Source organism: Balaenoptera physalus, assembly GCF_965194825.1.
Source record: "Balaenoptera physalus genome assembly, chromosome: 16".
NCBI classification, from domain to species: Eukaryota; Metazoa; Chordata; class Mammalia; order Artiodactyla; family Balaenopteridae; genus Balaenoptera; species Balaenoptera physalus.
The window spans coordinates 85,816,505-85,844,123 of record NC_138898.1 but is presented as its reverse complement, the minus strand read 5'-3'; the positions used below and the strand labels follow the sequence as shown (position 1 = coordinate 85,844,123).

At 53.8% G+C, this 27,619-nt stretch overlaps 2 protein-coding genes and 1 long non-coding RNA gene across 9 annotated transcripts; 2 read left to right on the top strand and 1 right to left on the bottom strand.

Annotated features, from left to right (window-relative positions):
• AGFG2 (ArfGAP with FG repeats 2) lies at positions 1–20,893 on the top strand. Of its 4 annotated transcripts, none has more exons than XM_082430734.1 (13): positions 8–504; positions 8,919–9,012; positions 9,866–9,981; positions 11,101–11,254; positions 11,823–11,988; positions 12,678–12,803; positions 13,447–13,479; positions 17,351–17,471; positions 17,661–17,743; positions 17,936–18,016; positions 18,901–19,029; positions 19,364–19,449; positions 19,778–20,893. In XM_082430734.1, the coding sequence occupies exons 1-13, from the start codon at positions 284–286 to the stop codon at positions 19,835–19,837; spliced, it is 1,470 nt and encodes a 489-aa protein (XP_082286860.1). In that variant the 5' UTR covers positions 8–283; the 3' UTR covers positions 19,838–20,893. The 4 variants fall into 4 exon arrangements, with proteins under 4 accessions (XP_082286862.1, XP_082286861.1, XP_082286860.1 ...); XM_082430737.1 differs by lacking the exon at positions 8–504 and adding an exon at positions 588–992 and having other exon boundaries at positions 19,778–20,892; XM_082430736.1 differs by lacking the exons at positions 19,364–19,449; positions 19,778–20,893 and adding an exon at positions 19,166–19,353 and having other exon boundaries at positions 1–504.
• LOC309645531 lies at positions 12,810–25,144 on the bottom strand. 4 transcript variants are annotated; one of them, XR_014254931.1, is made up of 5 exons: positions 25,065–25,144; positions 22,264–24,246; positions 17,611–17,803; positions 15,402–16,129; positions 12,810–13,214 (listed from the first exon to the last, which is right to left on the bottom strand). It is a non-coding gene; the product is annotated as an uncharacterized lncRNA (long non-coding RNA). The 4 variants fall into 4 exon arrangements; XR_014254932.1 differs by lacking the exon at positions 25,065–25,144 and adding an exon at positions 24,281–24,338 and having other exon boundaries at positions 22,264–22,491; XR_014254933.1 differs by lacking the exon at positions 25,065–25,144 and having other exon boundaries at positions 22,264–22,386; positions 24,057–24,168.
• LOC309645516 (uncharacterized protein) lies at positions 24,990–27,619 on the top strand (the record flags this gene model as incomplete). Its single annotated transcript, XM_082430731.1, has 3 exons — positions 24,990–25,473; positions 25,713–26,836; positions 27,228–27,619. The coding sequence occupies 3 exons, from the start codon at positions 24,990–24,992 to the stop codon at positions 27,288–27,290; spliced, it is 1,671 nt and encodes a 556-aa protein (XP_082286857.1). The 3' UTR covers positions 27,291–27,619.

Genomic DNA, 27,619 nt, shown 5'->3' with positions numbered 1-27,619 from the left:
AGGCCTGAGGTCTGAAGGCAGTGGGGCGTGGCGTTGGCAGCTCCCGCAACTCGAGGCCTTCCAATGCCGGGCCAATCAGAGTGAGGAGGTGGAGGAGACTAGCCAATCAGCGTGCAGGACAGGCGAAGCAGGGGGTTGAGGAGTCTCGCGCGGTTGCCGCCGGCTCCCTAGCTTCTGTCAGGGGAGCCGGGCGTGCGGGGGCGGCTGAGGAGGCGGGAAGGCGGCAGTGGTTGAAGGGGCGATTGCTGACTTGCGGGGAGGAGGTCCGAGGGGTTGAGCAGCCATGGTGATGGCAGCGAAGAAGGGCCCAGGGCCGGGTGGCGGGGTCGGCGGGGGAAAGGCGGAGGCGGAGGCGGCCTCGGAGGTGTGGTGTCGCCGGGTGCGGGAGCTGGGAGGCTGCAGCCAGGCCGGGAACCGCCACTGCTTCGAGTGCGCCCAGCGCGGGGTCACCTACGTGGATATCACCGTGGGCAGCTTCGTCTGCACCACCTGCTCCGGCCTCCTGTGAGTGGACCGGCGCGGGGGGAGGACCGGGAAGGAGCGGCGGAGAGTTGGCGTTGAGGACAGCGGGGACCCGGGGCGAAGGGACAGAGCCGAGGTCGGGGGCGGCGGGGAGGCCTGGGACGCGCCGGATGTGCCGAGAGGGTCGTCTGCTGCAGAGGTGTCACGGGGAAGGCGAAGGGTCAGGGGCGACAAGAAACGATTGGAGTCGCGATGCAGGGGAAAGGAAAGACAGCGTGAGAACTGGAGAAACTCCCTAAAGGAGGCGAGGCGATCCGAAAGTGGGGAGAATTGAAGGAAACCGGGGTCGGGTGGGGGTTAGAGATTTAAGGGGCCAGAGAATGATAGACACCTTGAAAGGGAACTTCATGTAGGTGGAGGGCAAACAGGAAAGAGGCAGAGCAAGCTAGACTCAACATGAAGGGGTACCTTTCTTCCTTCTGGCTTGTGCCAATCCTGGATTGTGAGACGGAGAAACCAATTTAAAATAGGTAAGTTAACCCAGGTTGACAGCGCAATGATAATGGCAGGTAGAGAGCCACGTTCCAGTGCTCAGGAACAGATCCTAATCTTGCAGGGCTTTAGAATGCTACCCAGAGGGAGATTTCTTACAATTCTAAGAGATGAATGCTGATGGGTTGCCCTGTTAGAGAACTTAACTTTTCCAGAGGTTTGGGGATCTGGATGAGCCATCCTTAAGTGTAATAATTTACACCTTTAAGCTCCGTGTTGCCATGGCTTGCTCCTGGTAGTAACATCTGGCGACTCTTTCTAGATTTGGGGGGAGGGGGGTTGTTGAATAATCTGCAGTGCTACCTTGGCACTGGCACTGAATTTGGTCGTGCCTGAGCTAATTTAGAGCCACAGATTTCTAGCCCAGATTTCTGGTTATACAGTAAGGTTCTTTTTTCCCCCTTAGGGAATTATCTGGTTAGATGCATGACTAACATTTGATACCAAGCCTGCATGTCTATCTTTATAAGTTTATCAGGGGCTTTATTTTGACTTTTTTAGTATTAATACATTAGTTTGGTTGGTTTAATTTTTAACTCGGAGCGCTTTCCTTGTTTCTTCTTACATCTTTAGGAGCTGAGGAGGGAGTGGTATTGTTCTTGCGTGACAGATGGGAGAACAGAAGCAAAGAGAGCTTTAGTAACTTATCCAGTGCCAGATGGGGGTTGCTGTTTTCAGCATTTGTTGTTCCATATTAGGTATGATCATGGCAGACCAGAAATGAGGGTCCAGGTCTCCTCATGCAGTTTAGGATTATTTCTCTATTCCATTCTTACTTCCTTAGCCAAACTTCTATGTTTTAATCAACCTTACTTGTGTGTTGTGAGGATAGACTTGACTTTGGTCTAAGTAAAAGCCTTGTGGCTCTTGGGATAGTGGTTTAGAACACAAACAGTAATGTGTCAGAAGTTGAGATAGAGGCTCAAAGGAAGTCAAAGGATAGAGACTCGGGACTGGGACAAGTACTTTGAGGAGAATAGGAGCAAAGTTTAGGAATATTTATAGTGCAGAGTACAAAGAGAGCAGATTTCTGAAGATCCTATTATGAAAAGGCAAATCTGATTACAGAGTCTGGAGAGAAGTCAGAGGAAGCAGGGGGATAACACTGATGGCATATCAGAGTCTAGGTCCCAGGAAGAAAATGTCAGGAAACAGTGTTAACTCATTCCCCTAGTTAGCTGCCAAGGCATGAAAGCTAAAACGTTGAATAAATGGAAAGTGCTGACATCATTATCATTATTTTATAGATCTTGGTTTAAAGTATCCCATAGACAACACGTCCCTTCTATAATGAATATCCTTCAATCAGGACAGAAGGAGGGCCAAGGGATCTGGCTCACATTAAAAACCTGGTTTCTTTTGCTGGACAAGTTAACTCCTTAAACATCAGTGCACAATTTGCAGAACTTTACCACTTCCCCCTGTGGTCATTATTGTTGAGCTCACTGGTGAAAAGTCAAACACCTCTGATCTGGACAGACAGTGGGTGGGGCTGACGATGGCCTAAGGTTGCTTAATAGAGAAGTACCTCAAGAGGCCTGTCTCTGTGGCGCATGTACTTCCAACTAGGGGCTTAGCTCCTCAGGAGCTTAAGTTCCTATAGGACCAAGTGGTGGGAGTCTACCAGCCTCCCCCTTTTTTTTTAGTTTCAAAAGATTCTCGAAAGGACATTTTTGCTTAGTATTTTGGTAAAGCATTATGAGAATCACTCGGAGTGATTCTCGAGGTGGTAGACTTTAGGGAACGCATTTTGGTGGTTGGGAAATCAGAAGCTAGGCCAACCGTTTGTTAGCAGGAAGTGAGGGTAGAGTGAAGGGTCAAGAAGCTGGACCAATAAATGAAGCTGAACTGAAGGCATGTTGAGATTATAAAGAGACAAATGTCAGAAGAAACTCTACAAGAAAGCTGTAGTTGGCCTGGCTGTGACCGTCTGCCTGGGTTCTGGTGGTTTGGTACTTCTCCTTTGCTAATTGGAGTCGTAATAGCACGGACTAGGGCAAGGCATGTAAAGCTTTAAAAGGGGTCTTCACGAAGTATTACCAGTGTCCTTTGATGTACCTTGGGAAGGGCTGGGAGCTGGCAGGTGGGCCACAGGCAGAATGTGAGGTGGGGCGTGCTTACTGCTGGCTGCGGAGTGAGAAGGGGTCACACAGCCCAGCAGGCAATGGAGAGGCGTGGCTCCACGGTGACCCATACACCAGTCAACGTCTTAAATCCACATGGTTGATTGCCCACAGATTTGGATTTTGTGGTGCTAGCGAAAATCGTAGTAGTAGGCCAATATCTTGCATCAGTCAACAGTCAACAAATGTTTGTTGAGTGTCTTTGAAGCCCCAGACACCGTTTTAGGCACTGGAGATGTGGTAATGAACAAAACTGACAAAGTCCAATCTTTGTGTAGCTTGCATCCTACGGGAGGCCTTGGACTCTAAATAAATCATGAAATATATAATTGCAGGTAGTGATGAGTGCTATGAAGTAAACTAAAGTTCAGCATGGGCTAGAGAGTGATGAGAGCTCGTATTCAGCTATGATGATGAAAAGAGAAGAAATATTCTTTCTTAAAATAAAGAGGATATTGAAGGGGAGGAAATTGAAGTATCATACTTCACACCATAGCCAGAGAAAGGAGACAGAGGCTTGGCTTTCTTTTGAAAGCCAGTTTTCTGTTGAGTGTGTTACAAATATGTCGACCACTTAGGGGGCTGGAGTGTTCTGGGGCAGTGAGCAGAATTGCCAGGGTTCCCATCTGGCTGGATTGACTGATAATAACAAAGTTGACTGTTCCAGCCAAAGTTGAATTTCCCAAGATCTGAAGAAAAATTGAGATTTTAATAGTGGTGAGGGAGTATGGCTGTGCCTTTAGCTCTGCATGTGCGAGCTCATTCTTGCTGTCTTTTTCAGTGAGAATTTTTTTCTCAGCTCGAGCACAAACCCACAGTGTTGGTGTGAGGGCCTGAGAGAGAGGCTGCTAATTTCTGCCGTTTCTAAATTTACATATGTGCTGCCACAGTGGTAGGTCCCAAATTTGACCTAGTTTTATTCATTTGGTTTTCTTCCAATACCTAATTTCCTTAACCTGGATAGAGATCCTTTTACTCTCCGCAATCTATTCATGCGCTTGTCTGTTCAGTTATACTTCTAACTCTTCGACTAGAAGACGAATCTGCCATTTGAAGCTAGGGCGGGTAAAAATTGCCACTGAAAAGGACTTCTTTCCAAAGCAGTGCCTCAGTGTTCCTTCTTGTTCTGGTTTGCTTGGATGCCTCAATGGATGAACCGCTTTTCTTTAAAAAGGAAATAGATGGCGAGGCCTGAGATCTCATTGGCATCCGGGCTAGGCACTATCTTTGACACACAGTTTTTCAGCCAAGTACGTGACATGCTCCCCTGACCTAACTGTTTGAGTCTATCCTTTAATCCTTCATCTTTCAGGTCTCAGTAGTGGCTATTTGTCTTTTCTACTTCTTTACAACTTTACTCTGACAGTGGGATTAAGTCAGGATTGAGGTGGATGGAGCCCTGGACTGGATGTCAAGAGATGTGCTTGACAGCTCTTTATTTGTGACACGTTGCTACCCTCCTGGTGCCTTAGTTTCCCTGTCTGGCTCGCTAGTAGCTGTTCCTAACTGAAATGCTTTTATCTCCATGGAAGGAAAGGTATAGTATGTTGTTCAATAATTCAGTACTTTTCCATCTGTCTGGGCTGGAGAGGTAGACGTATGCCTTGCCCTTATTTTAGTCCTGTCCCTCCATCCCCTCGCACCTCACCTTTCTTTTTTAAAAAAATTATTTTGTTTTTGGCTGTGTTGGGTCTTTGTTGCTGCGCGTGGGCTTTCTGTAGTTGCGGCGAGAGGGGGCTACTCTTCGTTGCGGCACGCAAGCTTCTTGTTATGGAGCACGGGCTCTAGGCGCATGGGCTTCAGTAGTTGAGGCACGAGGGCTCAGTAGTTGTGGCTCGTGGGCTCTAGAGCACAGGCTCAGTAGTTGTGGCACATGGGCTTAGTTGCTCCATGGCACGTGGGATCTTCCCGGACCAGGGATCAAACCTGTCTCCCCTGCATTGGCAGGCGGATTCTTAACCACTGTGCTACCAGGGAAGTCCGCACCTCTCCTTTCATATTCACTTCTGCCAGGCAGAGATGGACAGAGTCTCTAAAATTACAGATTTAGGCATTTTATTGTATAGGGCCCTCGGACAACTTGAAAAGCTCCTAAGAAAATAATAAATTACCAAAGGGGTGAGAAGAAAGGGGGCAAAATGTGAGAGGATTGAGATTGAGCCTGAAGAGGAAGGTAGCTGGTAGTATCAGGATTCCACGTGTCTCTACATGAGGGCAGCTGTTTATTATTGTCACTGAGGAAGAACTTCAGGAAATGGGTCGAAGCAGGGGACTTTCAGTTAGGAAGGAATGCCCTAAAATTAGTGAAATTGACCCTGGAGCAGGGTAATGGGGAGCCTTCCTAAGAGGGACTCTTCTTGGTAATGTTTGGGTCCAAGATAAGTGCTAACCTGGTTTAGCTGAACCCTGCTCAGAGGCAGAGGAATGGAATCCCAGGGGCAAAGAAACACAATCTAGGGTGTATGAATTTGAACACAAATATTCAGAGGTCAGGAATGCCCGAGTCCAAATCTGGCACAAATGAAGGAACTTGGGTGCTGGGTGGAACTGTTTTTTTCCACTGTTGACCTGGCAGAACCCTTCTTATCTGAGCAGCTGAGCAGGTTTGAGGCATCTATGAAGCAAGATAGAAGCAAAACATGGGCCAGTTTGAGGGTGATGACCACAGAGAAACAAAAGATGTGGTATTTGCAGAAATAGTAGTATGCTTAATAGAAGCAAAGGGAGGGGAGCGAGGCAAAGAGAGGGAGGATTGGGCAGACTTTAGGATCTCTGCAAGTCGCTTCACTTGCCAAGTAATTCAGAGTGCTTCAGAGAGTGAGTCAGAGTACTTCAAGTGCCATTTAGGTGCCCTGTGAAAAAGAAACTGAAGTAGAAAAAGACATTATGACTTGAGCCCTAGTAATGTACTTGCCTTCAACTAGAAAAACTTGCCCTACTCTGGGCAAATACCTTTATCTCTATTTCCCCAGCTCCTCCTGGTTAGAAATAATAGAATAGATTTGCTGTGATAAGCAAAGAGCAGTGCCTCCTTCGAGCTCTCACTTCTTCTTGTTTTGGGGAGAACCTGAGAGTTATGTTGGGGAGACTGGCTGCAAGTTGGGGAGTTGGGTCTGTTTAATTCCAGGCCAGTGATTCCCATCTGGCCCAGTGCATGACCCTGCTTTGTACCCAGTAACACACAACACTCCTAGACCATTTGATTTCGGCTCCTGGAAGGAGAGGGGCTCTCATTTCTAAATTGCTTCTCTCGGCCAGCAGTGGCCTCTCTATGATTCAGAGACAAACGCTCTGACTCATAGGCCGTGTAACTAGGCCCTCTTCCTGGGCTGCAGTGTTGCCTTGTAGACTCTCCCTGCCCCCAAACCGTGGCTCTGGTTATACATGATCCAGTCTACAGACATCAAGGTCAGAGCAGTGCCTTTTGTACTGTGCTATGGAAACATCCTGTTCCACCAGATTCATTTGGCCCAAAGCACCTAAATCACTTCTTTTCTCTGCCTTTCCTTTATCCTATCTCCACCCCGCCTCAAAACCCCTCCAGTCCAAGCTCAGCCAGAGGAAGTTCTGTTGCTCTAAGCATCCCCTCTAGACTGATGAGTGGGTCAAGTTCCCCGCCCCCCCACCCCTCCCAAGGAAGCACACCTCCCTGTTTACACTTCGCTAACAGTTCCTGGTTGTCCTGTCAGGAAGTGCCAATGACCTTTTTGTGATAGGCTTAGAATCTGTTTTTCTAGTGTAAACATAATACATTTTACTTTTCCCATGACCATTTCTCTTCACTCACTGCTGCATCCTGGTGCCACATCCTCCCCCATCTGACTGTGTGCGCCTGCTGCATTGCGAAGTACCCTCTCCGGGCTCCTTGGCTCCTTCTTGGAAGCAAGTGATCGAGGACTAGGTCCTATAATTTTTGCATCCCCCACAGTGCCAACCACAATGCCTTGTGTTTTATTTAGCAAAGTAAATATTTGTCAGCGGGAGGTGATAGGGCGGCCCGGGATCATAGGAACAGAGGGGTCTGCTCTGGCTAGACCTCGGAAAGGCCTGGCATTCCCAGGGGGAAGGGCGCAGTGGTTAAGGCAAGAAAGGGCAAGGGAAAGAGTAGCAAAGTGGGATGTCTGGACTGCAGGATGTCTGGACTTCAGGAACAAAACAGAACCAAGCCACAGGTAAGAGAGGCTTTAGGAGAGAAAACTGGAATATCTGAAATGCAATCAGAAGAGAGTCTTCAGGTCAAATCAGGTGTAAGAGCTGTGGTTTGACACCGAGTTACAAAGCCTGGCTTTTGGTTTTCCCGGCTCTCAGCTTTCCTCAGGGCGTCCGTCCTCTTTGATATTGCTTGTCTTTTAAAGGGGTATTTTGAGACCCGTCCAAGTCTAGTAGCAGAATTGCTGAAAACGCCCCCAGTTGTAGCCTCCAGTGTCCTTCCTGTCCTTGGTTAGAATCCCATAATCGGTAACTTGTCCAAAAGAGCAGCTGCCCTTCACTGTTTACCTTGTACTCTGTCTTCTGTCCGTTCTCCCCGCCCAGGCTGCCTTCACTTAGGCTAACCCACGCACTGCCGTTCTGCCAGGCTCGCCCGGGCACCTGTATTCAGCGTGTGCACCTGTTAAGCCTGGATGTGTGCTTTCTCCACCTCTCCCTAAGATTTCCATCTGGTAAATTTTGTTCGCTTTCCTGAGGGCGTCAGCCATGACCGTATTCTAGAGTTACTTTTATTTTCACGTCTTGCTTTGCCCATTTATTCCAGGGGAGTGAAAACCAGAAGAGGCCTTATCAGTTGAGACTGTCTTTCTTGCGTGTGCCCGTGGTCTTTCACTCCTGGCCCCAGGGTCTAATTTATTTGTTTTGGTTCAGCCAGTTGTGTTTTCATGGGATGAGGGCCATAGGTTCAGACTAGAGTAAAACTGAAGGTAAGGAAAGGGGAACCTCTGAAAGCCCGCCTGGCTTGGCCCTAGGCTCCCGTTAGAGCACTCTGGAGGGCAGCTGAGTGGGGGCGAGGAAGCCTTCTCAGCTGTAATCTCCACAGGGCATCTGTGGGCAGAGCTGGACTCCCAGGGAGTTAACAGAACACACAGAGCTGGCACAAAAGCATCCCTACAGGGTATATGTTCCTGACTCATGCCCGTCTCATACTCATGATTGAACCTGACTTCCTCCTGCTTCTTTGAAAGATCTAGAAGTGAGAGAAAGTCTGGAATACTTCTTTTCCCAGAGATCACTTCCTAAAAAGAGGGGCCCGCTCCATCCCTCCACCACACCGCCCTCCTGTGTAGTCAAGAGGAGGAGCTGCCAGCCTAGGGACTCTTGTCTCCAGATCTTATCCGTGTTGGTATTATCTGGGATAGTCACAGGCCTTCATCTTTGCTTTCCCTCATGCGTGAGGGATTTGTGTCTCCATGGACTCTGGGACCCTGAGGATGTGCTATAGGTCTCAAACAATGATGAGGCAGGAAACGGGAAGTGGCCCCATGCCAGAGTTCCCAGAAGTACCCCCTCAGCCTGAACACTCAGCTGCTGTGGTCTGAGCCGAGGTAGAGGAGGCTTCTGGATGGGCAGGCTCTACCTTCCTCTCCAGAATGACTGGAGTTCCCTGTCTCTCATGAGAAGCCTCCAGAACATTCTTGCCTCCCTTCTTTCCTTGAATTAGGAAGTAGCTTTAGTCAGAGAGTTTCATGTACATGTGGTTTTATCCTTTCCACCCCCCTCTCCTTCCATAAACAGACCTGCAGTGCTAGTGGCATTCTACTTCTCTTTTTTTCTATTTCTCTCCCACAGAAGAGGCCTGAACCCCCCTCATCGTGTCAAGTCCATCTCCATGACAACTTTCACTGAGCCTGAAGTAGTGTTCCTGCAATCCCGCGGAAACGAGGTGAGCCATGAGCCACCCCAGACGGAAGGGTTCCAGGCTGCAATTGCCCTGTCGGCGGAGCTTTGCCTCAAGAGTATAGAAAAGCCCTGCAGTTTTCTTTTTTGTTCGAGTTTCCCTTATTTTTTAGTATGTAAGCTATCTTAACTTATGTCCAGGTGTACATTTACGGAATCTTAGTTATAAAATTTGGGGTTGGTCCAGGCCCCTTGTTGGAAGAATCAGGGGAAGGAGCAAACTCTCTGTCGGGGGTGGCCCCTGGGCACTCGAGGGGGGAAGTGCTCCACAGTGATGAGCGTTCAGGGTTGACTGGGCCGGGCCCTCTGGGCAAGAGCTCCTGGAGCCAGCTCTGCTGACTGGAGCCTCGGCAACCGGGTCTAAGCCGTGTCATTTACTTGAAAGTGAGTTAAACCCCTTCTCCAGCTAAATCTGCTGGTGGGAAGATGCCAGCCTTGGTGTCAGCAGTACCTCTAGCTTACGGGTGACGGACTTACTTGGAGGGTGCGAACAAGGGCCTCTAGGGGGTGTTCTGGAAGCCACAGTTCTGAAAATTGCTCCTGACCCCACCCCCATCCAAATTTAGTCCCCCTTAGTTCTCATGGCCCTCTGTTTTCTTTCACAAGATGTGTCACAGTGTGTCATTATAAATGTATTTTTATTTATCTAAGGCATGACCTCCCCGTTAGATGATCCACTTTGCAAGGACAGGCATCATGTCTGTTTTGTAGGTGCACCCGGGTCCTCACATCGTGTCCGTGCGCGATAAATGTCTATTGATGAATGAGCTGGAAATGGTATGACTCCCATTTCACGCGTTCTGCCCCATTTCCTCTGTCACCTGACTTCATTCCTTTAGGTTTGCAGGAAGATTTGGCTGGGTCTTTTCGATGCTCGGACATCTTTAATACCAGATTCCAGGGATCCTCAGAAGGTGAAGGAGTTTCTCCAGGAAAAATATGAGAAGAAGAGATGGTAAGGAGGAGGAGAGAGATTGCTCCGGAGACGTGTGTCCAAGACACACTTCATCGTACCGTCCAGTTTCCAGAGCTGAACTGGGGCTTCTCTCAAAGGCTAGACGAGGTTTGAGTCTGTTCCCCTCAGATTCAGTTAGGGCCGAATTCTGACTTCAAAATAATAAAGGTACAGGAAAGAACAACTTGCTCTTGGTCACTAACCTTGCAGATTTGATGTCCCCTCTTTTGGGGAGACAGTAGACTGGTTGGAGGGGAGAGCTAGGGCCCCCACTAGGGAGTTTGGGTACATTTTTATAGCTCAGCTGATCTCATTTATGGAGAGAGGTGGCTGGGAGCACATGTCCTCTAGCTTCATGCTTTTAACCCGTGATTCATATGTCCCCTGTTTTCCTGCTGAGGAAACAGCATCTCTGTCCTCTCTTGCCTTTTCTCTCCCCAGGTGTCACTTCCTATTGTTCGATTTCTGGGGCGGGGGAGGGTGTGCACGGTTGGGGGTAACTCTGAGGTGGAGAAGAGAATTCAGGGAGCAAGGAGACTGGTGTGGATAAAACAGAATTTTGGAGTCCCTTCGGTGGGGTGGGGGGTGTCCTCGGGATAAAGAAGATACATCCGGAGTAGAGACCACATCCACTGGAGTGGAAGGGGATTTGATCAGAAGGCGCAGCAGCTGGCAGGACAGATCGTGAGCGCTTAGAAGCTGAGGTGGCAGAGAAGGAGGAACCTGAAGACACTCCCAGGAGATAAAAGGGGGCCCTTGAGTAGAAAGTTGGAAAATAGGATCACCTGTTGCTCAGCATGATTGCAGGTGTTATTACTTGAAACCCAGATGGTTTGATGTGTCAGAAAGAGGAGGGAGAGATGAGGGGAAGACCGGCACAAGCCAGAGCCAACTGAACATCCCTGCAGGAAAAAAATGAGCATCTGACAGTAAAGGGGAAGCTAAAGTTAGCCAGAACTTTGCTAAGTTGCTAAATTCCCTTTAGTTCAAAAAAGAGAATCAGTAGGGAAAGTGAGAAAGGACTTTGACTGCTGTAACCTGTGTTTTCTCAAGCACCTAAGCTGAGCAAGGTCCAAGATTTCACCCCTCTCCTCTTAGCCTAACTGTTCTTTCTCCGAGGTATGTCCCCCCAGACCAAGTCAAAGGGCCCACTTATACCAAAGGCGGCGCCTCCACCCCCGTCCAGGGCTCCATTCCAGAAGGGAAGCCCGCGCGGACACTTCTGGGGGATCCTGTGCCGTCTCTCTCGGCTGCTGCCTCCACCTCCAGCCAGGTAACTCTCAGATGTGCCCTGCAACTTATTTTGGGATTTGGGAGACAGGGCTATCAGTTTCCTAAATCCAATCCCCTGAACTTAGCAGATGACGGTCCAAGAGGTGTGAGCAGGTTCTCAGCCCTGCTATTCCCATGTCTTTCATCTCTCACCTTGGATCTGTATGTTTTGGAAGAAAGACCCCAACAGGAAGTGGTATTTAGGGAAGTCAGAGTATCAACTTCAAACGTGACCATTCCTCCAAGGAAAAACAGGGGCCAGGACACTGCTTCAGGCGCCTGGGAAAGATGAGGAGGGGCTGTTGGGCGACCTCCCTGTGTATCTCAGGGTTGCCTTGACTAATGTGCTCTAAAATATGTGGTTCCGGGAGCTGTTGCACTGAGAGGACAGAGGAATTGGGGATGAGAAGGGCTCAGGCACCTTCTGCCCGGGAACCCTCTCGGTTGAGGGTAGTTTCTGCCTCTCTTCTCTCTCCACTTGCCTATCTGGGGGCAGCCCGGGGAGCCATGCAAGGGCCTGGGTCATGGCTGGGATTTCGAGTGCTATATGTACTGCCTTCTCCTCCAAGTCTGTCAGTCAGTCTCAGCCCCGGACGTCCCAGCCCCGGAGCTCTCAGCCACCTCCCCCCTCCTCGGTCAAGAAAGCCAGTACTGACCTGCTGGCCGACATCGGCGGAGACCCCTTTGCTGCTCCCCAGGTGGCACCAGCTTTTGCTGCATTCCCAGCCTTTGGGGGTAAGTGGGACTTGGGAAGAGAACCTTCCTACAACGTACGTCCCCATCACACAAGGAATTCACTCAGCCCTAGCTCTCTGCACAGGAATGAACGTGATGGTAATTCTGAAGTATCACGGCTGGGAGGGTGGGGGTCAGATGAGTACAGCTGGGATTACAGCCGGGATTAGTTTTGGGAGTTTGACCAGAAAGCATGGCAGTTGGGGGCTCCCAGCCCTCCCTCTTAGAGCACTGGAAAGAGCCTTTTTCTTAGTTTCTCTCTCTGCTAAAATGGGGCAAGGGGATTGTCACAGGTTCCACTTCCCCTGCCCTCTTCCCGAAGGTCAGCAGTAGCCAGTAGAGGGTGGAACAAAGTGATTATCTAGTTTCCCTTTTTCCTTTTTAAAGCCCTTCCCCCCAGCAAAATCTTTTTCCATGATTCCTCCCAAACTAGGCCCTGACAAAAATGTTAATGCCTCACGGAGTAAGGATAAAAAATGGGGAGTGAACTTGGAGGCCTCTGAGATGCCCTTTCCCCCTGCATGTGTCTGGCTGGCTGCCTCAGGCTCCTGCCAACTCCCTCTGAAGAGGACCCTGCAGGAAGGCAGATGTCCCATTGAGCGGCCCTTGGCCTTCAGAACTAGTCCGCGTGATAGGGATTACATATACATCATATATAAACATAACCTTTATATTCTCTCCACCTATAGGCCAGACGCCTTCCCATGGGGGCTTTGCCAACTTCGATGCCTTTGGCAGTAGCCCTGGCTCTTCTGCATTTGGAAGCATGCCTCCAGCCGGCCAAGCCCCGTTCCAGGCCCAGCCAGCACCCCCAGGTAAGCTCCGCCCCTCTGGCTTCCTTGCTTGCAACTGTGGCCCACTGTCCACATCCATACGTCACCCTGCATTCACATCCGCACCCACCCAAAGTACCGCACAAAGAGGAGAAGCTCCAGGAAAGGAGGAGAGGAGTCTGATGAGGGTCTTGTCAGGAAGAAGGGGCTCTGTTCTCTTTCTTCATGTAAGGAAATGGCTAAAACTGCACCAGGACTTGTGCAGGCTGTGCACTAGGAGGTCGCTGACTGGGAAGTAATGGAGACCCGAGTCCTAGAAAACATGAGAAGGGACATGACCTTTCCCCGAGAGGGCCCCCAGGGCAAGGGCTGGGTCAGTGTCCTAGGTGGTCTCCAGAAGTCCTCAGGCATCCCTCTTAGAGCAGAAGCCTGCCAACTCTGCGTCGTGTTGTTCTGTGGGATGGAAGGAGAGTCTGAAGGCCCCTAAAGCACTCGGTCCCTCCCGAAGCTCCCAGACATCAATCAGGCTTCAGAGCTTTCGGGCCGCCTCCTTCCTTTGGACATCCTGCACACAGGAGGGCAGCCGGAGCGCTGTGAGGACAGATGTCTGGGGACGGCCAGTGACTGACACTCTCTCTCTCCTCCCCACCTACCTGCCCTTTCCCTGCCCCACCCTCACTGCCAGCCAGTCGGATGCTACCTGGAAGTCACAGCTTCGGTAAGTTATCCCTCCCACTGCACAGCCGACCCGAGGCAGAAGCCTCTGTCTCAGGTCCTCTGACCCTAGAGTTTTGAGGTCTGGAAGGAACCCCTCAAATTTAGCCTTTAACAAAGGAGGCAGTTAGCAGTTTCCCTAGTCATGCAGCCCACAGCCCAGCAGAGCCCAGCCCACAGCGCAGACTTCCTGACTCTCTGCTCTGCCCACAGCGCCCCCGCCTCCCACTGTTGCTCTTGTCTTTAATTTTTTGCATGGAACGAGAAGAGACATTTTATATTGACAGAAGTCAAAATTCACAACAGAGTTCTCACATCGTGGAGTTAAAGTAACTGACAGAGTAGTCTTGAAATCCATAAAGCAAAAACTATTAGACAGAAAGAAAATCTGATAAACCAACAGATGGAGACTATAATTGATTCTCTCACAAGATTCATAGGTGGAGTAGATAGACAAGGAGGGAAGAGAGTTGACCATTTGAGGAACACTTTAACAAGTTTGACCTAAGAAGTATAAGTAGAACTTTGTAATAAAAATACAGAATATATATTATTTTCAAACATATAACCCTTTTATAATTTGACCATGTGCTGGGAAACAAAATCTCCATAAATTCTAACAAGGAGAAATTGCATAGGTCATGTTATTCTATATGGTAAAAGATGTCCTAAAAAATGTCCCCACACAGCGTTTCATGTCCTTAAAGGCATAAAGCAGATAAGGAGAAGATACTTACTTACAACATGGAAAACAGACAAAAAGCTAATAACCATAATGTGCCTTTTTAAACTCCTATTAATAAGAAAGACTAGAATAATTGACAAGGGATAGAAGCAGATAATACCCAGAAAAGACATGAAAATGTCCTCAACCTAACTAATCAGGGAAAACACAAATTAGAATAAGATAGTAATTTCGCACATTATATTCACAAAATTTTTAAAGATTAATAATGGCCAGTATTGTGTGGGGAAATAGGCCCTTTTGTATGCTCTTGGCAAACATGTATACTGGTACCCAAATATTCAATTTAGCAAGAGGGAACTATTCCCAGGAATGGGATCTGGAAAGGAAACAGCCTATTACAAGGTGGTTATAAATTGGTTGGTTCAGAAATGCATTCCTAGCGCAACTGATTAGTTTAAAGAGAGTGCTTAAAGTGCCAGGCTTTAAAGGAGAGAAGGGAGGTGTCAGCCCTGGAGCCATCCCAGGCTGAACCCGGGATGGACCGTTTGTCCAGTGTCTGCTCATCGCGAGAAGCAGACAGCCCACGGCCGGACCCAGAGCCACCAGCGCTGACGGTGCTTGGGGAACACCCCCGTATCATCTCCACGAGGAAAGAAAGATCTCTGTTCTGCAGCTGAGGAAACTGGCTGAGCTTGGCCAAAATCAAATGTGCGGTCAGTGGCAGATCCCATTCATTCCCAGCCACACCGTGACCACGAGGGTGTTTCTGTGAGTGGGACCTGAGGAACCACTGGGGAGGAAGTAGGAAGATTTGGGTGAGAGGTGGATGTCTCTTCTGACAAGGCTGGGTGTATTGTCATATATCTGAGGGGGAGTATGGAGAAGGGGGGGTTTCTAAAAGTGCACTTTCCCCTGAAACTGTTAGAAGGCAAGTCTACTAACCCAGCCGTGGGGAGTGAGGCTCTGGCAGTGGACAGGAAGCAAAGGAGCACAGGCATTGGGAGCGTCGGCCTCCTTTCCGAGGACGCGCGCTCCGTGCAGGGAGCCCAGCCGCCTGAGCCAGGGCCGGCTCTGCCCTCTAGCGCCGGCCAGGAGGCATGCAGCACTCTCTCCCCAGCCTCGGCGGAGAGCCTGGTTCTCACTGAGGGGCGCACCCTGACCCAAGGGCCCAGAGCAAGACCGAGGAGTCGGACCCCACTAAGGACGGGGAGCTGTGTTCGCTGGGAAAGTCCACGTACCTCGAGTCCGTCGGGCAAAGCAAAGGCCTGGGGTCTGAGAAGCCGAAGATCCACCACTGCCCTGGTGGCTTCCCAGCCTTCCTCACAGCCTGTGGGTGGGAGAGGACTGAAGACCAGGGCTCGAAGTGGCTACAGCCTAGCACTGTCCCTCAGGAAAGCCCAGGGGTTGGGGAGGGAGAGGGGCTGAGGAGAGCACTGTCGCCTGAGTGCTGGCTCTCAAGAAGCAGCCCATCCCTGGAACCTCGCAGGCAGGCCCTGGGCACTCGGCTTCTACTCAGTTCCCTGTTGTTGAATATTTAGGATGTTCCAGTCTTTTGCTGTTAAACAGCGCTGCAGTTAATAACCCTGCTTCGGCACATTGGAAAGTTATATCTGTAAGGAAATTCTTGGCAGTGGAATTGGTCTAGCGGGGACCCAGTTGATACAGAAATAAGCAAAAATACATCACTATAAATATGTCAAGTGCTAGGAAGGAAAAGAACAAGGTGCTAGGAGAGGAAAACCAGGATCAAACACTGGGGTCAGGAAGGCCCATGGAAGACATGGTTCTGTTAAGCCTGCAGGGTGAGTAGGAGTTAGCAGGCCAAGGCCATGGGCAAGGCCGCTTGTTCAAGGCAGCGTGGAAAGGCCAGAGCTGAGGGCTGTGGGTCGGGCCCTTTCCACTCATGCTTACCATCTGAGCCAGCCATCCTGTGTTTCCTTTGAGACCTTGTCTTGCTTCTCTGACCCTGGAAGTAGTATCTTACATCATAGGTATGATAATACCTCACATTTGTGTTATGCTTTATAGATTTCAAAACACTTTATCTCAGAGGGCCTTTACAGCCACCCTATAGGGGGCGGGGCTGGGGAGCAAGAACAAAAGTGGGCTCCGGAGAGTGAGTGAGATGGTTTGCTGACGTCACAGCGGTAGCAGGTGGCAGAGCCACAACTGGAATCCAGTTCTTCTCCCTCTGCCTGTTCAGCTGTTCATTCAGCAAACCCTTCTGGAGCACCGTCAGGAGGCGGGTGCTATGTAAAGCGTGTTTCCCTTCAGTAACAAAGAGTCTTCCAGCACTCAGAAGAATCAAGCTTTTCCCCATTTGTAGCCTCATTTTACCCTCACTGTAGCCCAGAGTAGTTGGCAGGACCCCACACTACAAATGAGACTTAGACACTCAGATAAAGAGGCTTTCTTAAAATGACAGGCCCTCAGGCCTCTTCCTGTGAGACCAGGTTGCTGATTGGACCCTAACCCTAACTCGCCCCAGGGCTGTCCTGTAAACTTCCCCTGTGAGGCTCTTCCTTGTTGACCATGAAGACCAGGGAGGGCAGGAGAGCCCTGCTGTCGGCCCTGCCCCGTGGGCAGTGCGTCCCAGCCCTGATCTGAGGTCGTGGTGTCAGGGGGCTCCCCAGAGGGGAGCAGGCGGCTCGATGGGAGTGGGAAGGGTGCTGGTGAGGCCGGAGATTTATGCTCAGCACCTCCAGTGCCATCTCCGCGTTCCCCGAGTCACCCAAGTGTCCCTGAGCCTTTCTGCCCTTCACAGCTCCTCCCCCACCCCTCTACCTGCCCCTTCATATGATTTATTCATAAATGGAAATGCTGGTTTAGGCAAAAGACAGACATTTCCATCTCTTAAGGAAAAAATGGGAAGTGTAAGCCAAACTAGAGCAGGAGGGACGGTGACCTGGACGAGGAGGAAGAACTGCTTTTCTCTCTGCGGTGGCAGTTTTGAGCGCTAGGGAGATTGAGAAGGGCTGAGTCTCACGTTGCCTAGAATTCTCGGTGGGAGACAAACCCTCCTGAACTGGGCGATCCGATCCGGGGGAAGAACGGGCTGCCTCAGAGGACCCCGTTGGTGCCATCCCTCCCCTCCCCCTCCACTGCACCCCTGCCTCCATCTCTCCTCCTGCCCTTTCCGTCCTGTCTCATGCCAGCACCCCCTGTTTTACATCCTGTGCCTGCCCAGGGAGCAGCCAGGGGACTCCATTTGCTGCCTCTCCTCTGGCACCTGCCAGTCAGCCCAACAGCCTTGCAGATATGGGCAGCCTCCTGGGACCCGGGGCATCAGCTGGAGGCATCCCTAGCAGGTAGGTCCAGATGTTGGGGAGCTTGCCATCGGGCAGGAGAGCCGGCCAAGAAAGCCTGGCCTTGCTTATACCAGCCCACTTGGCTCCTCCCGTCCGGCAGGACAGAGTTTGCCATCTCCTAGTCCCTTGCCCAGCTTACCTCCTTGGTGCTAGATGATGTGCGTGCCGACTTTTCTCCCCGTATCACAGCATCTTCGGGATGGCCAGCCAGGTCCCCACGCTCCCGTCGGCCACCACTGGCGGAGGCGGCAGCACAGGGCTCTCCTTTGGAGGTGAGTCTTGCGTGTAGAGACCCAGGGAGGGGATCTAAGGCCAAGAGGAAATTGGGGACTCTGGAGGGAGGGGGGAGTGGGGAGAGACGCACACCAGGATTTAGAGGAATGCTCAGTTATCACGATATTAACCAAATGAGGAAAAAATAACCAGCTCTTCATCTCCCCTCTACCCCATTCCACCCTGAGCAGCCTTCAACCCTTTCACCACACCTGCTGCTCACGCCCAGCTGCCTTCCACCAACCCTTTCCAGCCCAATGGCTTGGCCACAGGTAAGCCTCCCAGACTGTCCCCTGGCCCTGACTCTCCCTCGAGTCACCAGCCCAGGCCAGACCGGTTTAATTTCCAGTCCACCTAGTGGGCAAAAACTAGAGGTCCCCAAGTCACCGAATCAGAATTTCGGAGTTAGAAAAAACGGGCTGCCACTTCCCTGAGCCAGTTCCGAAGGGTTAATGCTGACTGGTGGTGGTGGTGATTCTTTTTTCGCCAACCCTCAGTTTCCTTCTGGGAGCCCAGCCTCCTTCCCTTCTGTGTCCCACCTGAAACCATGGCCCTGTTCCCTGCCCTCCTCAGCTGGAGTCCTGTGGTCTCCTGCCCCTCCCCAGCCGCTGCCTCTGCTTTTCTCTCTGCAAACTCACACTCATGCCCCCCTTCGGTTTTTTTTTTTTGTTTTTTTTGTTTTGTTTTTTGTTTTTTGGTTGTTCTCTAAAATCTTCAGGCCGGGAAGAGAGAGTACTATTCGCTACCAAGCTGACCCACGTGGCAGGCCCAACGCTTAAGGCTTTACATCCGTTATTTAATTTTCACAGCAGTCGGAGGAGATAGGCGTGGTTCCCGTTTTAGAGATGAGAGAACTGAGGCAGAGAGGGCTGGTAATTTGCTTTGATTTATGCAGTTTAAGAGGTGGCAGAAAGCTGACCCCATGATCATAACTACCCTGCTGTCCAAGCCACAGGCCACAGGCCGGAGAGGGCAGGGTTGGCAGGACGCTTGGATGCTGAAGGGTTTCGTGCTCATTTCGGGTACTTCCACTGGGTACCTCTGGGTAGCGAAAAACTATATCCCATTTCTGTGTCTTGGAGGGACTTAGGAAGAACTGTTCTCCAGCCTACCTTCCAGAACCTCACCTACCTCATGTCCCTCCCTCCCTCCACAGGGCCAGGCTTTGGGATGAGCGGTGCTGGGCCTGGCTTCCCCCAGACAGTGCCACCCACCGGGACTTTTTCCAGCCCCTTCCCCCCACCGCTCTTCCCCCCACCGACCTCAGTGACTCAGCAGCAGAATGGTAAGGGATTCAGACCGCGCCCTCCCTTCTTACCCCATTCCCACCCCCAGGGTCTCTGCTCTGTGTGTGTGTGTGAATATTAGAAATATGTATTAGGGAGCCAGACATCTGAGCTAGTTCCCTTTTGGACCAGCAGGGGGAGACCAGGGAAGCAACAGACTTGCCTGTGTCCTCTGACTGTTCCACTGGTTTCTTCCCGACTTTGGGGAGGCCCCCTCTGGCTGCCCACCTTGGGATGTAACTGGGCCTGCCCTGCAGGGAGGCGGGCGAGCTGGGCAGCACCAGCCCCGAGGGGCAGGGCTCCCGTCAGCTGAGTTTTTGCTCTTCCTGCCAGGCTCTTCCTTCGGAGACCAGGGATCCGCCAAGTTGGGGCAGAGGCCACTGAGCCAGCCAGCTGGGATCTCCACCAACCCCTTCATGGTGAGTGGCCGGTGCAGGGCCCGGGCCTGGTGTGGGTGTGGCCTTTCACTCTGGGGGTTGGGACGGAATCCTTCCAGGAGAAGAGGGCAATGTGGGGCAGAACCACGCCCCTTCCTCGTGAAACTGCCTTGGCCCAGCCAGGGATGAGTGGGCTAGTTAAGGGGCCTCTGCGCTCCCCGCCCCTCCGCTTGCCTCCTAGCTCCCTCATTTTCCCTCTTCCCTCAGCACAGTAATTTTGAGGGAGAAAGGAATCCTGAGCTGCATTTCTTCTGTGGCCTCCAGCTTTTCCTCCCTAATCTAACAATTTGTGGTGATTGTTTCTTTCCAGACTGGATCCTCATCAAGCCCGTTTGCCTGCAACCCTCCGAACACCAACCCATTCTTGTAGCACTGTGTCCGGGGGGCTGCTCTCTGGGGCCCCTCTACTCCCCGGAGCTCCGATGACCACTTGCCTGTGGCATTTTTGCGGGTCTGAGACCAGATGGGTCTTGTTTCGCAGGGTAGGGGTCTGGGGATGGTGGAGGTGCTAATGCTTTGCTTGGGGCTTGCAGATAAAAGGGCAGCTTCCCGGGTCAGCCAGCCCGAGGCTTCCTCCTTCCTCCTCCAGCCCCGACCCAGGCAGGGGGCCCGGGAGGTGAGCTGGCAGAGCCTGGCCTAGTGGAGCCTTGGTGTTTTATTTTTCAAATGACTAATTATGATGACAAGAGTCCTCCTCTCCTGCCCCCAGCGCTCCCTTCGCTCCGAACCCTGTGGGCAGAGGAAGCTGGGGCACAGGCTGAGCTGTGCTCCTGTGGGAACAACTCCCCAGTGCCCCGCTGTCCAACACTGATCTCCTCAGGGGCGGAAGCGCAGTGGGGAAAGCAGGGCGGAGGTGGGGATGAGGCGTGCATGGTGTTGCCGTGGGATGGTGATCAGACAGGACGAGGAGGCCCTGGGGGGCCAGAGTGCCCTTGGTGCCCTGGCTTGGGACGGCACCCCTTTCTCCATGTTTTTGCTTCCCCAGCTCCCTCAGGATGAATAGTTTTACCTACATACTTATACATGCCCAACTTCCGTCAAGCACTTTAGTTAGCTGTGGTGTCATGTTTGGATACCAGTGTTTTATATTTATACATAGAGAATTTTCTAATATAGCCTATTATATATATATCTATATATATGCATACACACACGTATCCAGATGCAGCCATTCTTCCTCTCCCAGACAGCTCTTTCACACGGGGAATGGGATGAATCCCTATCTGTGCCTCGCAAAGCCGGCGCTCCAGGGGATGGTGGGGAAGGAGGCACACGTCTCGACCACCCTGAGCCTGGGCTTTTCCAGAGAAAGGCTTTGTGCAATTGGCTTTTTTTTTTCCTTTCTTTTTTCCACGTGCCTCCCCAGCTCTTCCCCCCGGGCCCCAGATCTCTGCACCAAAGCTGTTGCAGGCAATGTTGGAAAAGAACTGCATTTGAAAGAAAAAACATGGCTCTCGTGGTCTTGCTTTGGGCCAGCTTGAGGGGCCTTATGTCAGTCAACGTGACTGCTTGGGTCGGTGCCCATGCTGCTGTTCGCCAAGGACAGAGCCAGTCCCTGTCTGAACTGGAGTCCAGTCTTAGCAGTGGAGGGAGCGGGGGAGGGGGTGCAGAGGAGGAGCCAGCGTGGGGGTCGGGCAGGGCCTAGTCAGTCCGGCTCTCCCAGGTCAGCTGCCTCCTCAGCGCCTCGCCAGACCCTTGCTGCCTGGGGATGTTGTGTCAACAGCGTCTAGGCTGTGTGTGTGGTAACAAGACAGCTGGCTTGGGTTAGACACCTCACCTGGGGGAGGAGAGGCCCCGGACTCAGCCCTGCTGTGAGCACTCTCCCTTTCCTACCGCTGCCTGGGAACTCTGGCCCTTCAGTTGTCCCTTCTTGGGATTTCTGAGTCTTTCCACCCAATGACCTTTAACAACCTGACAGCAAGGAGAGGCGGGGACAGTCTTATCACTGATTTACTTTGAGGATTTTTCTGTAAATACCTTCAGCTGCTGCTCTTTGCCCAGCCAGGTGTGGCCTCCCTACCTTCCCAGGGCTCAGTCCCCATCCTGTCTTGTGTCTGTGTTCCCGTTCTCCAGCCTCTACCCTCCTTCCATCTCCTGGTGGCGCTCCCAGGGTGGACCACCATCTTTTTCTTCCCTGGGTATTCTCCTCTGTCACCCTTGATTGTCTCTCTGTCTCTTCCCCATTCTCTGCTCAGAGCCAGGGACGGGAGGGAAGCTGGAATCTTCTGGTGGAGACGGAGGGGGAGGAGGAGCGTTCTTTTTCCCCAGCTCCCCGGCGCCTCCTTTCCTAACCAAAAACACTAAGGTTTGGAGGTGAGATTTAAAGGACCAGGAGCTGCAGTGCTTCTTACTGTTTGAGTCACACTGCCGCTGTTTCCCAGGGATCTCCTTAACTGCGCAGTGCCTGGGCGCAGGACCTCCCTGCAGTCCCCGCTCCACGCTTCCCAGTCACTCTGTCTGACATGGACCCCCGCCAGCTCACTGGCCAGGGCAGGATGACCAGTCAGAGAAGTTACGACGGGTCAGCGTCCAACTCCAGGGCAGAAAAATCAAGAGTTTGCAGGGCGTAGGCCGAGACCGGGACTGCAGCTGCCTGTCTCGGTGTGGAACAGCCTAGTGCTGCCTCCACCTGGCGCCCTCTCTCCAGGCAGGCAGCAAAGATGGAAGAGTCCCTGGCCTCAGGAAATGTCTAAATGACTGCGCTGTGTTCCCCCGCCCCATCGCCCAGGGCCTCCCTGCAGGCCCTACCTGGTGGTTACAAATCTGGACCCACACCATGGGGCTGGAAGGACTCACTCAGACTGCCACCAGGCTTCTGACCAAGTGCTTATGTCCCCCTGGCCAATGCTGTGGCAGTGCTCTGCAGGCAACAGTCCTCTGGCTTGACCCCAGCCTTCAGCAGGTCACCGGCGGCTGCCTCTGCAGGTGAGGAAGCAGGAGCCAGTGCCCAGGACCTTTGTCAAGCCCTCCAATGGAGGAAGGGGGTGGCGCTGTCCCTGCATCCCCCTCCAGAGGAGTGAGAACCTGGACGGAGGAGAGAGGGGCACACGGGAAGAGCCTGGCCCTAGTGCCCCAGCCTCCTCCCTGGGGGCTCCCCTTTGGTAACAAGAATCTTCCATAGGCACTTAGAATGTGGAGAGCCCATCCCACTGCTGCCCTGCGCCTGGCAGCGGGATGCACAGGTGGACCCCCTCAGGTTGGGGGAGGTGTTCTCACCCAACAGAGCTGAAGTTCTGTTACTTCCTGTCCCGGGGGAGCAACACGAGTTACCAGGGCAACAGGCTCAAATCAATCTTGTCTGGGTAGAGCCAAGGGCAATGTTGTTGCCAGGGCAACTGATTCAGTCAGTCGTTTGGCTCCAGGCTTTTCCTGGTACCCAGCAGCCTAAATCACCTGGCATTGATTACCAACCCACTCGACCACGTTTGCTTACCCAGGGCCCAGGTGCTCCGATCCCTGCTGCTTCCTGCTTTATCTTTACCCAGCACTTAGCGGTTCAATGACACAAGGCAGTCTGGAGCTGGTCTCTGTGACAGCGGCTGTGATTTCACAAGGACTGGGGCGCTCCAAGGTGGACTGGTTGGTGGGGAGCGGGAAGGAGCAGATATGAAGAGACCCTCCCGTGGGTAGCTTCAAATCAAACCTGGGGAGTAAGGCTGCAGGCAGGAGCACAGCAGGTACATGGCCCCCATGGGTGCCCTGCTCCTCAAGGCAGCACCAAAACTAGGAAGGGGAAAGGCCTGCAGATGTGTTTTGTGTCCCTGCCACTTCTCCATGGCGCATATGTCGAGGCCACACTGGAGGCTATGACCTTGAATATACTCCTGGTGTCCACTTCAGGATCTCTCACATACCTGCCTCTCCCTGGCCAACACCCATCAACGGTGGAGGCTGCCGCTGGCCCGCGTGCACCACCTGAGCTGCCGCCACCTCTCTGGCACCTTGGAGAGGCTTTGGCTGACCTGGGTGGGGCGGGGGGTGAGGGCACCTGGAGCAGAACCTGGGCACTTTTGCCTGCTGGCCAGATGCCCATCCTCATGATGCCAGGTGGTGCCCTGCATCACACTTTCAGCATGACCCTTAAAGGGTGTTCAAGAATCTGAGCCTTCCTGCACACCGCACTGTTGGCTTCTCCAGTATTCCAGCTCATAGACCAAACCCTTCCTCCCACGCCTGGGAAGTGGAGGAGCCGGGGTGGGAAGCCCAGCCCTCCCTACTCAGGCTTTCCTGGCCCTTGGACTAGCCGGAGAAAAAGAACCAGGTGGCCTTGCTTTAGTACTCCTGGTACAGCTCCTAACTCACCTGAAGGCACTCCTCCCCAAATACCATCTTTAATAGGGGCCACAGCTGCCCTCTCCCAAACCCTCAGCTCCCCCACTGTAGGTATCCTACTTGCCATGACAGTGAAATCATAAGGTCCTCTAAGGCCCCCCACCCATGTGTCAACTACCGGTTTGTCTCGCAGAGTGTGCACTGACCGGCGCCATCGCCCCCAACGTGAGTCGGTGGTCCGTGGAAGGATCAGAAGTGGGGTGTAAAAATGTCTGAATCCCAACCCCATTTCAAGCCTCCCGGGATGCAAAGGGTACCTCCACCAGTGCCGAGAGTCTGCACTTCTGTGATCAGAGCCTTCAGCTGGGCAGCGTTATTTTTGAACAGAGGTGGTGAGGAGGGGCTGAGGGCAATGGTGCAGCAAGAAGGCAGTGCCCCTGAGAGATGCTCTCTCCCTCCACTGGCTCTCCTTCAGTGCCACTTGACTGGAACCCTGGTGGGTATGGTCTGTGCACAGGGACCGATCCAGAAGTTAACTTACCCCAAGACACCTCCTATGGCCCCAACCCCGCAGAGAAACTGAACCTCCAGCTCCTCCAAGATCAGCATAGGCCAGTGCTCCGTAGCCCTGGCTCCTGGGATTACTTGGGAAGGCAGAGAACAGAGCCATTCCTGGGTGGGAAGAGGGGACACCATTCCGAGTGGGGAGCGGCGGAAGCCGGAAGGGGGTGCCGCTGTAAGGGTGGCCCGGCTCAGCGGCCCGCTCACCTCCAGGGCTGCAGACGCCGCCAGCGCGGTCACCACAGACGTGGCTCCACGCACACTCGCCTCACCTCGCCGCTTTCTCGGCCGGCCGGCCGGCAGCTCAGACCAGTAGAGACGCCGCCCCACCCCCGCCCCTGCAAAAGCCCAGTCCCAGGACACGGGGTGGGGTGAGGCGGAGGCCGCCTCTCCTGGATTTCCCCACTCACATTCCACTCGCACCGCCCGGCGTCCGGCTCCGGGGCGCGCGAGGGTTAACCTTGCGGGGGTGGGGACTTTGGCGCGATCCGCGCTGGGAGGGAGGGGAGAGGACAGGAGAAGAGGCGACAGGAGGCGCAGGGGTCAAGCCTCAGAGTCTATCGGAGCCTCGGGTGTCTCAGGCCACCGGGCAGCCACTGGGGCACACGCTAAGGACCCCCTGCCCCAAACTTCAAGTCGGGAGCGGGGGGAGAGACGCTGGGCATCAAGACGGGTGGTCGCCTGTCAGGATGCCGCCCCCCTCCCCGGGGACCGCTACGTCTACCCCACCTCTGCCGTCCCAGCCCCTGCTCCGGACACTTTACTGCTTTGGGTCCGGGATGAAGCCCGGAGACCCCACGACGACCCCGGAGTTCGAGTCAGCTGACGTGGCCCTGGGTCCGCCGCGGCCCTGGGCCTGCCCGGCTGACGTGCGGCTCTGCGGCCACCTGCGGAAGCAGAAGTCCCAGCGCCGCCGCTTCTTTGTGCTCCGCGCCTATCCGCAGCGCCTCGAATGTTACGAGAGCGAGAAGAAGTTCCGCGCCGGCCGAGCGCCGCCCAAGTTCAGCGTGAGCCTGGAGGGCGCGTGCACCATCAGTAAGCGCGTGGACGCGCGTCAGCGACACCTGATCGTCCTCTACACGCGCGACCGCAGCCTGGGCGTGGCGGCGGCCAGCGAGGCGGAGCAGCAGGCGTGGTACAGCGCCCTGCTCCAGGCGCGCGCCGCCGCCGCCGGTGAGGCCCGAGCCCCGGGCTGCCTGAGACTGAGCTGGCGGGGGTGGGGGGAGGGGCGGGGGGCCGGGGGCGCGGGGGGAGGGGGATGATCGTGGATTTGGTTTATCCGTAGTCTGTCCCTTCCCCAGGTCTCCGAAATCAAGTCCAAACGTGAAGGGTTTACACGTTTTCAGTCCCCGGGCCAGTGACTCCAGCATGCCGGCCAGGGAGCCCCTGTGACCAGACCATTGTCTCTCCAGGTCCCGACTCCCACGAGGACCCCGGGGCCTGGATCCTCGCTCCGTTTCAGGACGTCTGGCCCGTGACGCTGCGGCCCAAGGGGCTGGGGCGGGCACGAGGCCTGGGCAGCGGCGGCTACTGCCTATGCCTGGGTTCCGGGGTACTGAGCCTGCTGCGGAAGCCCGGGGGCAGAAGCTCCGGGGCCTCCCGGGCATCTCCGCCGCCGGCCCTGCGCTTGTCCCTGCTCAGCGTGCGCCGCTGTGGCCATGCTGACGCTTTCTTCTTCCTGGAGCTTGGCCGCTCAGCACCCACGGGTCCCGGGGAGCTGTGGCTACAGGCGCCCGATGCCGTCGTGGCCCAAAGCATTCACGAGACTGTCCTGGCCGCCATGAAGCGAATCGGGGACAGTGGTGCCGGTGGCAGGGCTGAGCCACTGCCAAGAAAGCCCCCGACGAGCGCCTCCACACCCTCTGTCCCCCAATCTTATGAGACCCCAGCCTCTGCGGCCCAATCAAGCGGCCTGTACCGTCGGGGGCGCCCGAGTGAGAGAAGCGAGCAAGCAACCCTCAAGACCCTGGCCAGGCTGGGGGCGGCAGCCTCACACCCCGAGGGGTTGGAGCGGGGCGGGGTCTACATAACCAAGGGAGCCGGGAGTGACTACGAGCCCATGGGGGGCGGCCACGCCAGCGGCTACGTGGTGATGGCGCCCCCGGGCCTTCCTGCCTCCGCCAAAGCCGCTTCCCGCCAGCCGCTCCAGGATGGAGGGGTCACTGAATATGTGTCCATGAGCCTCTGTGCACCACGGTCCTTTTCCTCGAGCTTCTTGCCTCTTCCCTACAGGCCTGGGGCCGGGGAGCCTGGACCCGGGCTCCAAGGCCCTCGCCTCGGCGTGGGAGACGACTGGGGACCGGCAGGGGCTCAGCGCTGCTTGCAGCCACCGTCAGAGTTAGCCGGGGAGTACGTGTGCACGGCCGCCGACTACATAGGAATGGGCACTGACATCCCCGAGCCCCCGGACGGCGGCCTCAACTACATCGACCTGGACCTGGTCCCTCCCCTGGAGGTGCGAGGCGACGCCCCCGGGGCCAGGCACCGCCCACACAGCTACGCACACATCGAGTTCCAGAACCTCGGGCAGGCCCCGGTGAGGAGACCCCCGTGGCCCCTGGGTATAGCTGATGGATGGACAGACAGATGGGGGTGGAGGAAGAAAAAAAAGGGCAAAGTTAAGAATGCCTTCCCGCCCACCCCCCTGAACCCCACAAACCCCTTCCGCCCGATGGAGAGGCTCTACAGCCCAGACGTCCCCTAGGACGTGTGACCAGCAGAAGCGCTGAGCTGCCCCTTACGACGGGCTGCCCACTCCGCCCCTTCCAACTGTGGCGCCTGGGAAGTCTTCGGGAGGAGGTTCCCCAAGAAGTTGGATTCTTTTAAGGGAGAAAATTCTAGAACTCTTCCCCCCTTAAGACAAAACAAAACCCCTACAAATTTCTGGACCTTCTCAGCCAAAGCCCTGAGCCTCTGTTTCCCCACAGAGTTCCTGCAGCATCGCTCCAGAGTCTCAAGTCAGCCTTGGCCCCCCACCCTGCCTCCAATGATGACGACGATGAAGACAGAGATCTGCCCCTCCCCCCCCCACACACACACACCTGCTGTGCTTGCCTGGTGTCGGCTTAACTCCTGGGACCCCAGAGCAAGAAGGATGAGAGCAACAGGTATCTTACACTAGTGCCCTCCCAAAGTGATGACACCCCCTACCCCCTACTTTGCCTCTCCCAACACCAGCTATGTGCTCACACAATTCTCCTTCTCCCCGGCCTGGCAGAACTGATGGAGTCCTTGCTTCTAATACACTTAATCTAGTCTAGGAGACTATACTGTGCACCCCACCCCCATTAAAGTTTCCCTTCTGGGTCAGCCTGGAAAA

Bases quoted from the DNA above. Each gene is read 5' to 3' on its own strand.
- AGFG2 (XM_082430734.1), top strand. From the start codon at position 284: ATGGTGATGGCAGCGAAGAAGGGCCCAGGGCCGGGTGGCGGGGTCGGC. The intron at 505-8,918 runs GTGAGTGGACCG...TCTCTCCCACAG, and splicing joins ACCACCTGCTCCGGCCTCCT to AAGAGGCCTGAACCCCCCTC. The intron at 17,472-17,660 runs GTAGGTCCAGAT...CCCGTATCACAG, and splicing joins GCTGGAGGCATCCCTAGCAG to CATCTTCGGGATGGCCAGCC.